This window comes from Gallus gallus, chromosome 13 (assembly GCF_016699485.2).
Source record: "Gallus gallus isolate bGalGal1 chromosome 13, bGalGal1.mat.broiler.GRCg7b, whole genome shotgun sequence".
Lineage (NCBI taxonomy): Eukaryota > Metazoa > Chordata > Aves > Galliformes > Phasianidae > Gallus > Gallus gallus.
In genome coordinates this window covers 3,483,001-3,496,111 of record NC_052544.1, presented here as the reverse complement: position 1 = coordinate 3,496,111, position 13,111 = coordinate 3,483,001, and the positions used below count along the sequence as shown (strand labels likewise).

The window sequence follows — 13,111 nt, the reverse complement described above, 5'->3', positions numbered from 1 at the left end:
ATGTGAGTTTTTCCAGTCTCTGATCCCCCCGGAGTCTCAATACCCGTGGTTAAATGGTGCTATTAGTTGACTCTAACTTCAGAAATGCCAAGACACCTGGGCACCTTTTCCATAACATCTGGGTTCACTTACTAGCACTTCATACACCACTGCACCCTACTATCAGGAAACTTATTCTGTGAAAATACAGATATGATCTTAAGAAACACAACATTTTGGAGACTTTCAAGTTTAAGTATTTGTATATCTGATCTGAACAGAGGTATCTTCCTGCCCTCAGATCTAGCAACCAGTTTAACTGTGAGCACATGGATATGACATATCAGACAGCTTTTCAAATTTTTGCAGTATTTCTAGCATCACCAGAACATCTTACACACGCTCTGATACATCAGAAAAACTAAAGGAGGCTATGTCTCTTAGCAAGATCAAGATATGCATAGGAGGAGAGTCTGGAATTGGGAAGTGAACAAAAAAGAAATAGCCATTTTTTAATGACTTGAGCTCCTCTTCCCTTCCTTTGTTCAGAAGACCATGAAGAGCTCCATGTCTCTCATCATTAAGTGCCTTCTAACTTACATCATACATAAAAAAGAACTCACAACAAAATAAAATCCCTCATTTTTCACCACAAAGTACTAGAAGTTACTCTCCGCTACTCTCTACTGACTCAGTGGGAATACTGTTCTTCATTAGTAACTTCTATGAAATTGTTACAGCTGTTTGGGTGAGTTTAAAACATTTTCAGGGCCTAACTCACAGGAGCAAAGAAAATCAATTTAACAGTGATCCAAACCTTCCAATCTGATTTATCTTTATCACCCCACCTTGATGAAAAAGCACGTGATGAAAAATACTTTAACTCCTCAACTCATTTGTACATACTTGATTTTTTTTTCCTTTGAGTACGGGTCAATAATGAAGCAGTGAACAGTTAAATCTTACTTTGCTGCTAATATTCAAAAATTTCAGCCATTGTGTAGCTGCTACTGAAAGAAAATTTGTGGATGAATTTTTTAAAACCCCCCAGACAATTTTTTTTTTATTGTATCATTGTTGAGCTTTCACGACAACCTTCATTTATTTTTATGTTGGAACATTCTTCTTTTCCTCCTAGTAGGGTACATTAACAAGTTTCTAACTGATTGCTTGAAATCATTTGCCTGATGTTTGCTATGAGTTTTCACTGTTGATGAGTTAAAGTAACTTTTAATGTTCCGTGGTGTGGCTTTACTTACGGCACTCGGAGTTTGGGAAATTTCTGGATATCATTTTCAGACATGTTCTGCAAAGGAAACATGTGGTATAGATCACAACCTTGTCCATGAAACACCCTGTGGCTACAGAAGTTAGCATGTTCAAAAATGTGGCATGAAGTTTCTACTGATATATAAACATCAATTGAAATTATAAATAAAGGACATAGAAGGGTAATGCAAGACAACAGGCTGCCACCCCAACAACCCATGTTAAATAAAGCTTAAATAAGAGAAGATGTTAATCAAAAATCCCCTCAATTTTTTTTTCTCAGTTTTGCTGGATGTTAGTCTTTATTTTATTTCATCATCACTTGTATCAAATTTGCTAGAAGTTTAACTCAGTGTATTTGTTTACACACAAATAATTTCCCAAAAAACGATCAATTACATGCCTAGCCTTAACAAGTGTTTCTGTAGAAAGGATGTTTTAAAGATAGCTGATAGAAAGAGGGATGTAATGAGTAGTATCCTAAAACAGCGTTGTTTTATTGTTTATTGTTTACTTCTTTTCCCCTCCTTTCGGGATATTGCTCTTTTTAGATTGCTCTCACCTAACGTATAGGATAACATATCCTTTGTTTCTTGAGATGTAATAAATCATCTCAGTGGACCGTGTCCCAGAATTAATAGCTACATTCTGGCTACATCCTGTGCTTCTTACAGAAGCTCAACAGAATGTTCGTGGTCTACTTGAAATTATCATCAACGATGAGAGTATTCTCCTTGACAACTTGACAGTTATCACAGTAAATAGAAAAGCACAGAGTACTGCAAAAGCTTTTTCAAACACTTGTGGTTTCAAAGCAGCGTACAAGTGAATTGTCCTTTGTAAAGAGCAGTTCTTAGTAGAGAAGGTGAAATTCTACCACAGGTGATGATTTTAGGCTTTTTTACTTCACACCTTTTTAGTATAGCTAAAAATATGGTATTTAAGTGACTTCATGAGCCAGATACATTGAATTCCTTCATGTCTACATGGTGAAATCAGGCAAAATTGTGCACAATTGCAAAATTTCAGATTAAACTCTACGTGGTAAAATGGAGCCTGATTGATTTGCCAGAGTAGATGAGGTCTGTGTGCTGTAAACCCAACCTGTAACATCACAGTGTATGAGAAGTTCTGTGTTCTAGTGGAGATGTAGCTGGAGGACTCCTTAGACTTAAGAGCAGCCTTGATAGCCTAACAAAGCTCACATGCTTTTTATTTAAAAATATATATATTTCTAAAAACTTGAGGGTAGAGTAGAGTGTTCCCTGTGCTACCATAGTGAAGCAACTGTGTTACTAGTGGCCTGAGCTGAGATGTGCTAAGTGCTGACAGCTTTACTGACGCTCCTGCAAGGAGGATTGGCCTCTCTCTTCTTCCACCCTGTTGTGCCACTCCAAATATAGGATGGATAAATACACTGGGAAAACTTATGAGGAATTGTTTTGTTTAATCAATCAAAAGCTTTACTTTGGAACTTGGATGATAGGCATATTCTTTCTGTCTTTCTTACTGCCAGCAGTAATTAATTTCTAATTATATATTGGTTTAAAATGGCACCAATGTTTCTAAAGACACAACAAATCTTAACTGTATTTTCCAGCACTATTGTGCTTCTGGGTACATTCATAGGAGTAAACTACAGCAAAAATATATTCTTTTTATGGAAACGTCCTTCAGGCTTTACTGAAGCATCTTGATTTTTTTCTAAAGACCTTTTCAGCTTCTCACCAGAACTCTACTGTGGCAATAAACCTGACAAATGATATGGGGTAAAACTCTCATAAAGGACCATTTTGCCCTTTTAAATCTTGGGGAATTTTATTAAAGTAAGTTATGTAGAATCCCTCTGGTTTTATTCCTACTACATCTCAACTGGAACATTTTTGTAGTAGCCAGTAGATATAGAAATGTGACTTTGAAACTAGCAGGTTATTCTAATGGATAAGACAGCCTTATTTCTGCAGTCAGTTTTACCAAATAGCTCCGACGGCAGATCCAAAACCTGCATACAACTCAGTATTAATAGTTTCTTGTGTTAAAATGTAATGTGTCAGTTTCCAATAATTTAGACATGAGAAGATATTTCTTAGAAACACCATTCATAAATTCCACCATTCACAGAGAGAGAAAAAAAATCATGATTACACTGCAGTCTAGAATATTCCACTTAAACTCACATGTTGTTTTCAACAAGTGAATCTTTTTTACGCTATAAATATAATAAGTAGGTCAAAAGCTTAAAAACATTTGTCTTAGAAGAGCTGAGGAGCTGCTTGCTTCCTTAATAGAAAAACATCCCTTCAATCTACTAGGAGTTTCTGAAAACATGCTGCACTCTGGGCCATTTACTTACAGGAGCACCCTGGAAATAATAATAATAATAAACCCCACCACTTTAGAAACTGCAGTTATTGTTCTTGTTATTTATCCCTCAAAATTACAGTATTTCAGAATGTTTCCCTCCAGGCACAAATCCTCAGTGCCTGCGCTAAGCAGGATCGCTTAGTGGGTAGCAAGATAAACTCTATGCCATGCATCGGAATAATTCTGACTCTACACAGTTGGGAGGGAGGTGTTATATCCTGTCCCTATGAGAGGTGTTTGAAAACTTGTACGTTGTATTTTAGTGAAATACATGAAAGTTTCATACATTAGGATAAGTGAATAAGAAACAAGAAGGTATTAAAAAAGATGAGCCTCGACTTCTTCACTATGGCTAACAATACAGGTGATCAAAGTGCCTACTCTTGGAAAAAAAAACAATATTTGGGAATGAACTAGAGCTAAAATGAAATAATGATAAAAGCTGTTACATATCTTCATGCATGTGCATTTCAGACCTGTAAACAAAAGCTACATAAATGGAATTTGGCAGCTTTTGTCAGATTAGGCCAAGTTATTGATACAGCTTGGACTAATGCTGATTTAGACCCAATGACACGTTCCATATAAGTTTCTGTTCTCTTATAGGTCATTGAATATATGTTTTGCCACAGAAGAAACCCAATTTTAACTATAGAGGCATGAAATGGTGACTTCAGCAGAAAGCCAGTCATTCTGATCATGTCCACACCTTTTTTAGTAGGACTACTAAAGACTACTAGTAGAAGGTGATGGTGCTCAGGGACACGATTTAGCGGAGGGTTGTTAGAGTTAGGGTAGTATGCTTAGGTTGAGGTTGGACCTGATGATCTTGAAGATCTTTTCTAACCTGAGCAATTTTTAAGACAGTTAATAAATATGAGTTTTCTGTAGTTAGTATTTTTAAACAGGTGTTTCCTAGAAAGGAAGAGATGAATTCAAGACAAGATTTTAACTACTCTATCAGTTTAAAATACACTAAAATCCATGCATGTTAAGCAACATGCTTGAGTTCCCAGAATTCTGTACTTAAAGCAAAATGACTGGCTGATCTTTACTTCTCATATTTATACATAAGTAACAATTTATGAGTTGACTGTCAGTGCAAGGAAAGGAAGAGTCAAAACCATCACTGGATTCAGGGAATTTTACAGCTCTACTTACCAAAAACCTTTGTCCATTTATACTGTGCTTTCTCACAACTTTCTCACAGTCCTTATACTTTAACTGTCAATAAAAAGAAGATTATTAAGATTTTTATTACATTGTAATTATAAGAAATGATTAAAATACTTATAGCTAGCTTTGAGTAGGTGCTTCAAGTTACTCTGTTGCGTGCTACCACCTATTACCTCATCTGTCCTAGGAATCCCAGTAGTTTACAAGATACTTTTTAATCCTCGCTGTGATGAAGTCATAAAACAAAGCTGCAGCTCATGACCTCACTTAGATTTTATTTCATTTTGTTTTTACACACCCTGGACTGTCTAAATTGCTCATTTTTTTTCCTGTAAATGTGTTTTTTTAAAAACGATCCTTCAATGGACTTGAATATTTTCATCCCTTGGGAACAGGAATACTAAATTCCCCACATTCAAAAACCACCTTGCAGTTTCCTGTTCCAAAAAAATGCCTGGAAAATGGATAAGGAGGCTGTGGTACTGACTACAATGAACAGCTGTGAAAAACAGGAAAAGCCTTAATATCTTATATTAATGAATAATGAAACTTTGATCAGAGCTCCTGAATTCATTGTTGAGATTGAAAAGCTCCCTCTGATGGACTGAAGCATTGAATTCTGCAAATCATCCATAATATTTAGAAAGCTTTTCTAAGTTATGTTTTGCAGTAGCATCTGAGACATGGGTAGGCATTCAGGATTCAACTTAAGAGTAAACTGGGGAATTTGTGGGAAAAAAGAAACAGCAACACAACAAAATAAACCCTAGGCATATTTAATGAGATGTGACTCTTAAATATTTCCAGTGGGAACCTGTAGATTTTTATTTGAACAGAGAGTCTGGATACGATTGCTGCACTTGGAAGGACATTTCAGTGTGTTTGAGACCTCATCTCTTATTCTTAAAATAACTGGTGAAATACACTGCATAGCTGTTAAATATAACTCTCAGGATATTAAGAGTATGAATATCTCTGCTTTTGCTCAAAAAATATATATATATATCTTTAGAAATTACTTGAATTTTTGGTTCTTTATTGTTTCTTTTACATTTTAAATGCTTTTTAATTAATTTTAAATTAATTGAAAATATTATTGGCTGTAAGTTAACACACCTAGAATCATAAACTAGATGTTATTATCATTATTGATGAAAAATTCTTAATTGGCAGATATCTCAGATTAGTCAGAGAAAGTGCTCATTCCTCTTGGACTTGAACATGGACTTTGAACATGCAATATATACTAGTCACTTGAGAATTAAGCATTCCTAAGGCATAACCCTTCAATTACAGGGAAGTTGTGTGAGTTAATTTGGGAAGAAGAATCTGGTCACTTATAGCAGTAGCTCAGAGCTGTTGGACTTAGGCAGACATCATCATCTGACACAGACTCGCCAGACAATTTTAAGCAGCTTTTCTTTGCCTGGCTCACCTCTCCAAAAGCAAGGAGTATCTGGATCAGTTCTCAAAAATTAAACTATCAAGGCCATTCAGTTACAATTAGAATCATAGAATGGCTTGGGTTGGAAGGGACTTTAAAGATCATCTAGTTCCAACCCCCTTGCAAAACTTGCAATTAATCCTTTCAGCACTGTCAGGAATACGATTGTCAGCTCTTTCAGGAAGACTTTTCCTTTGTCAGTCTCTTGGAAATGGTGCTCCAAACCACCATGAGGCAGTGTCATAATTTTTTTCTTAATTTCTGAAGCTGACTGTGGATAATGATGTCATCTGCTCCATCTCCAATTCTTGGTTTCATTTTACTGTGCCACTAATCCCCGCATTAGAGGTCTGCGGGTAGTTGGCAGCTCTCTGGAGATTTTGTAGACTTTGCATTTGGTCTGCTTATCTTCATTTGTATTGCACTCTAGTTACAACTGTGCCTCAGCTCCACCAAGAAAATTCAGTGAAAGCTGTTGAAACATTTAATTTTGCATGATTTCAAAACCAAGCCCCAAATTGTTTGGTTTTACACAACAAATCTGACAACTCGCTGAATGCTATGCTGGCATTGCTAGAAAATGTTCCCACTGCTGAATGTTTTCAAACAGTATTTCCATTTGCTTGAAATGGTTCCCTTTGAATGACCTGAATGTGAGATTCCAGGCTGACAGTTTGGGTCTTTTGGAGGAGCATAGTCAATTGCAAGCAGGATGGAGCAGGCACTCTCTCTGCCATGAACTGAAAAAAGGAGGAATTTAAAGAGAATACATGGAAATGAAATCTCAGTAAAAATGACTCAGTTACGCATTCACGGGCAATCACAAGTGTGTCAGCATTGCCATGCAGAGGATATATGTGAAGTGGTGTGTCGCCTTTCAAACTATTGCTTCAGTGTGGAAAGTCCTTCACACTGTAAAATGTAGTTTGTAGATGGTCACCAGCAAAAGAAATGTCAGGAGAAACAGTAGTTTGTAGCTAGTCACACAAAGTAACTTCAGGAAAAGTCACAGTGAGAGGAAAAAAGAGATGGCTACTTATCTTGAGCCATGAGCTTTGTCCAGGAAGTTTTAGAGCAGGGAATACAAAAGGTTTTCCAATTGAGCATAAAAAATAAGGAGTGCATGTATCTGCAACTGTTATACTCCTGGATGGGTTCTCATGGAAGCTTTAACGAGCAAACACATTCCATGTTTCATTTGCCAGCCCTGAGCAATCTGAAAAAAAATCTCACTTCTGAAAATCCCTGAAGACTTAGCTGGAAAGCTTGCAATTTTCACATGTTAATATCTTCTACTGCTCCTAATGAATGCTATATCAGCAATTCACAGAATCATAGAATCCTGAGTTGGACAGGACCCTTAAGGATCATTGAATCCAACTCCTGGCTCTACACACGACCACCCAAAAATCAGACCATATATCTTCGAGCTTTGTCCAAACTCTTCTTGAACTCTGGCAAGCACAGTGCCATGACCGGTTCCCTGGTGATCCTGTTCCAGTGCCTGACCACCCTCTCAGTGAAGTACCTTTCCCTGATATCCAGCCTGAACCTTCCTTGTAGTTGGTGTAGTAAAGTATACATCTTCAGTGAAAAGCCACTTTTCTCTCTTACACTCAATTTAAAATGTACTTTCAAGTTTCATTTATAGGTTTCACTGGCTCAGCTTCTTAACCGCCAGTGATTTTGCTTTTATTTTTGAAGCAAGTTTTGCCTATTATAAGCTATGTCAATTTAGCACAAAGTCACAGTAATTTGTTCCTTCATTATATGAAGATGAAACACAGTTAAACTTACCGTCTTAAAATATTCTGCTAAGTCATCTGGGTTCCATGTAATCACCTCCGAACGATAGGGAATGTTTCTCAAATCCATTTTTTCTCCCCTGGGCAGTTAGAGAGCGTTCATTCCAATGCTATCGATGAAGCAGCCATATATTGTCTGTTTGTGACCTCCTTCAGCAAGCCTAGTAGCTCCTTGTCTACTTTACCCAGATCTTTCTAACTCCTTTTAATTTCAGAACTACGTTGTTAGCACATCCAAGAGAGACACTGCTTCCTCTAATACAAAATGGTCTCTTCTCAGAAAAGTTGTCAGCTAGACAGCTTACCACTTCCTCTGTGTGAATATAAATAAGTAAATAAGGAAGCGCAGCAAAGTGTTGAAAATGTTTTGCCTGATACATGTAATAAACTCCCGTACACCCTATTTGTTTGTAACTGCACGTATAAATACTTGCATGTTAACACACTGTACTGTATAAAAATAGTGGCATATTATCTGCATAGACATCAGTCAGCGCTTCTGTGCACATTTTGCCCACATAAGACCCTCAAAACAAGGAAATGTTCACTTCTTCAGCATATCTCACTACCTGAATATCACATTGCCTTTCTCTGATTTGCACAATCATAAACAGTTACTCCTGGAATTGTACATAAAATATACGTGAACGAGGAATGGAATTACAGTCAGCATTTTTTCAGTCTCTCAAATTTAGGATGATTATTTCTCACTGAACGTAAAGCATGGACAAACTAAGATGAAAACTTATGTTATCATTATTTCTCTCTTCAGCTCTGTATTTTAGGTACCTCTAATGAGGAATTTATATCTGAAAAAGAATCCACACAACCATAACATCGAGAAATGTGATGTACTGCATCAATCACGTTTACCCTATTAATGTACTGTCTCTTCAGTAAGTTCCTTTGGTAAGACTACATTTAGTATTTTCCAGTGTGCCTGTCTTTTGTTGCCCAGACTGTCCATTCACTCTTTTCTGGATGCAGAGCTTCCTTGCAGATGTGAATGCTCGTGGTCACTTCTACCGTTTGCTCCAGTAGAGTAGACAAAAGATGGTATTTCATGAACTTTCTGTGTTACAAAGAATAAGTTGATAGTTTTGAAGCACTGGAAGGGAAAATTATCTTATTTCTAGTGAAATGATTACTTTCCCTATTCCTAGTCACTGAGTTCCTTCTAATACTGCATCAAAAATGTCCCAGTTCATTACTTACAGCTGGTTTTGAGAATATATCTACAAGTTTCTGTAATAGTATGCTAAGAATTTTCCTTCTGAAATGCATGGTCTGATGTGAAGTAACTTGCTTTCTTTCTGGATAAATATTTTAGGAAATGAAGGCAACAAGTTATTTAAACCTCTCTGAAAGTAAGCTGCTGCAACAGCTGTTCTAAACAGCACTGCATTTGTGTTTTATTGGTTCTTACTTGAATTGATCTGTATAAATCAGCTGAGGCATGTTCTTACAGAAACATCATCACATCTTCATCTTAAATCTAGAACTGAGGAAGAAATAGGACTCAATTAATGTGTGACAACAGATCTCCAAAGAAGTAGTTCTGATGGTATATCCTCAGCAGTGGTAAAGGTAAGATTAAATAATGTACATCTGACTCCTCATTACACAGCATGTCTTTTAACAGAGAAACAATTTTCTACCAGCTCAGAGACAGGAAGAAGATTATGCTGTAGTTTCTAACAGTTATATAGCAAATTTTCATTACCCTCCATGTGGTTCTGGAATCTAATGTCCATCCCAAATCCAGCATAACAGCTCTGATTTTGATTGTATTATACCTTACCTGTACTAATACAAAAATAATTAGCCTGATCAAAATTTGTTTTGATTCTGTTATAGGAGAATTACAACATCATTTATTCTGACGCTGAGGAAGAGAAAATCAATCACCTTTAAGGTCAAACTCCTAGTTTAGAAAGTCATGTTCATCTCAGTGTTATTATTTGCCTGACTTACTTGTATCTCACTTGTATCCCAGTAAGTACATTATCAGTGCATGCGTATTTCATGCATTTTGCAAAACCATGCTGCACACATAATTGAGCTTTCTCTTTGTCTTTAGCTTCTTTTGTAATGTGATAAAAAGACAGGATTTGGTGGCCATGTCAAGCTTGCTGAGGAAACATAACTTTGAATTTTCTGTATTTTCTGTATTTTGGATTTTCAGATATATTGCCAGATTGCATTTTGAGCCTATGTATGAGCTTGAGCATTTCAATGGAAAACATTGCTCAACTTGTAAAATAACGTGGGTGAGTCATGGTTCCCAATCCCAACCAGACTACCTGAGAGTTGTTATTTTAAAAGATGCCTTTAAATGTCTTTCTCTGTGGCCCAAAAATGCAATGTGGCAAATCTCATATTTTGCAAAGTGAAGTCATGATTATGGAAAAAATAAGCACTTCATTTTCTCATTTCTTTCTGTATTTGCACTTTTAGTATTTATTCACTTGTTCATTATTGCTCTTTTTCTCTTCAGTCACTCTTGTTACCTCCAGAATTGGGACCTTTTTCCAGTGCCCCTATTGCCTCCAGTGTTCTCTGCACAGAGAGAGGCAGTTGCAACTCTGATGGCCACCAAGGAAATAGAGTGAAAAACCTGAATGTTCACACTTGTAAAACCATACATGCCAGAATCTCAAGTCACATTTGGGTGGGAGCGTAAGCAAGGGTGTCAGGAAAGCAACCACATCTCGTTTTTACAGAGGAAGACAGAATGACTGCAGAGATAGCATAAGGGCGGTTAAATGAACTACAACCAACAGCTAAAGCAGCAAAAGAGGTCCCAGGGAAATATGTCATGTATTTCAGGGTATGCATTGAAATTTGGTCGACAGCTGCATTTCAGAGGTGGCAGCCTTCACTGCCTGCTGGCAGTTGTTCAAACTTTTATTGCAAGAGAGGACAGAAATGAAGACACAATAAGTGGGCAGCACAAGACACATATGTTCCATCATGTAATTTGTGATATGCTTCAGATGGTATTCTTACATGAAATGGATTTTAAGCTCTTAGATTTGCAAATGCTAAGCATATCTGATGTTATAACCGCTACCATTCAACTTTGACCTCCTTCCCTTCCTTTTGAAGAATTATATCTTTAATACTTGATGCCTGCAGTGACAAAACCTTCACTAAAAAATGTGTCTCTTCACATCAGAGCTGCCAACGGAACATGTTTTCAGATGTACCAATGGTTTGGTAACTTATATCTGAAAATGTGAGTCTGATCACTGCAGACAGTGCGGGGGGGAAATTCACACTGCCCACATTCTGCTGCCTTCAAAGAACCTCAACGTTTTCCACTTTCTCTCACCTCTTTCTGGTGGTGTTCTGTCCCACAGCAGCCTTTAAGTGGAGTCAGGGTCTTATTTTGAGCAGCTTTCAGAATGGTTTCCTTTTCTAGAACAGTTCACTTGTCAAATTTTCTAGTGCCAAGCAAAAGAAAAGTTCCAGTTTCTGATGAATTTAGTCTTCATATTTACCTCAGATCAAAGTGGACCTTTTTGATGTTTATCTTTTGTCCTGCCCAACTTGATTTTTAAAAGACACAGGTACTTTCTTCCTTTAAAGCATACACTTGCTATTTTTACACTGCATAACAATATTCACAAGCTGTACTCCTGTCTATCAACACATAGCAGAATACTTTCATTTTTATACCCCTCAAAAATCACCAGTGTAATGTTAAATACTGCCTGCTTCCTATAACAACCACTGAGCCGCAGCTTCTCCTCAAACCTTCTCATATATTATTCCCTTAAATCTTAGAGTCAAGCGTTAACCTGGAACTTGGTGTGTCTGTGCACCGAGATCCACCACGAGTCTTTCCAAACAAGCTCTTTTGTAGGGATGGAACTCCCCCCCCACCTAGCGGCGAAATCACAGACCAACACAAAATGCGAGTGAGTAGCGACGGATTGTGCAGCACGGAGATGGCACGCCGAATGGCTGACACTGTACGGATTTGATACTTGGGTTATTTATGTGACACTTCAATAGAGACAGCCTTAAGGTGAGTGTTAATCCACCTGCTTGCATCTCGATTGTATGGTTTGAGTAAAGCCGTGTCTGAGATGCTGGTTTCAGATGCAATTTCACAAGAATGATATGCATACTTTTTTTCTGAACTGAACCCTCAGCAGTGATGTATGTACTTAAAGAAGCATTACTCGTGAGTTGTGTTACTCTGAGGGGGTGGAAATACAGAGTGAAGGCAATTCAGAAGTGCCTGAAATCCTAGAATGCAGCCACTAGAGTGCAGCTGAACTCTACTCAGGGAACAGAAATAATCAAATAGGTACTGAAGTGCTCTAAAAACAAACAAACAAAAAAGTAACTTGAGTTGTTGCAGTAATAATACTGCTGTATGAGTGTTTTTTTCGGGTAAATATTTAGTTCTACTGTGTTAGAATCATAAATGTTACCAGTGGCTGGTGTATCTATTCTAGCCAAAGAAAATGTGTACAAATGCAGAGGAGGGCAACTAACAGACCATAATAAATGTGTATTGAAGAAAGAGAGAAAAAAAAATGGTTTTCTTAGTCTGGGAAAGGAAAGTTGGAGAAAAGAGGGGGAGGAAGGAAGCAAGCATAGAGACTTTGGGTGATAGCAGTCAGCTTTCCTCATGACCTTTGGGTGTAACAGGCTTTGCTAACAAGAATAGCAACTGCAAGCTTGACAAGTAGGTATTCTAGCTTGAAGGGCTCTTCTGACCGGTATTTGGGCCATTCAGTGCATTTCAACAGTTCAATTCATAGACTGCCCAACAATGTCAACTGTACTGGGACTCAGAAGGAAACTAATGGGTCAAAAGAATAACTGGAAATGATGTTCAGTTTTAGATATTGCGTTTCATTTCAGTGCAGTGTTTTTTGAGTATGGATCTGTACCAACAAGCAAAGAGATATTCAAAATGAATATGAAGATCTGACATTAATGCTGGAGTTACGTAAGTTGAAGGCAATGAAAGATGGACATACACCACTTAGTCTGACCTTTTCCACTACTGCTGTTGAAAAGCACTGCATTGCTTCCATCAGCTCCAGAAAAGACT

At 37.3% G+C, this 13,111-nt stretch overlaps 1 protein-coding gene across 1 annotated transcript in view; it reads right to left on the bottom strand.

Annotated features, from left to right (window-relative positions):
- Positions 1-8,294, bottom strand: part of LCP2 (lymphocyte cytosolic protein 2) — a 32,409-nt gene extending 24,115 nt beyond the window's left edge. Inside the window, exons 1-3 of the mRNA NM_204701.2 lie at positions 8,030-8,294; positions 4,774-4,836; positions 1,239-1,285 (exon numbers count right to left, since the gene is read on the bottom strand). Of these exons, the coding sequence (NP_990032.2) occupies positions 1,239-1,285; positions 4,774-4,836; positions 8,030-8,107 (188 nt within the window). The 5' untranslated portion in view covers positions 8,108-8,294. The remainder of the gene's footprint in view (positions 1-1,238; positions 1,286-4,773; positions 4,837-8,029) is intronic.
- Between the last annotated feature and the right edge of the window lie 4,817 nt (positions 8,295-13,111).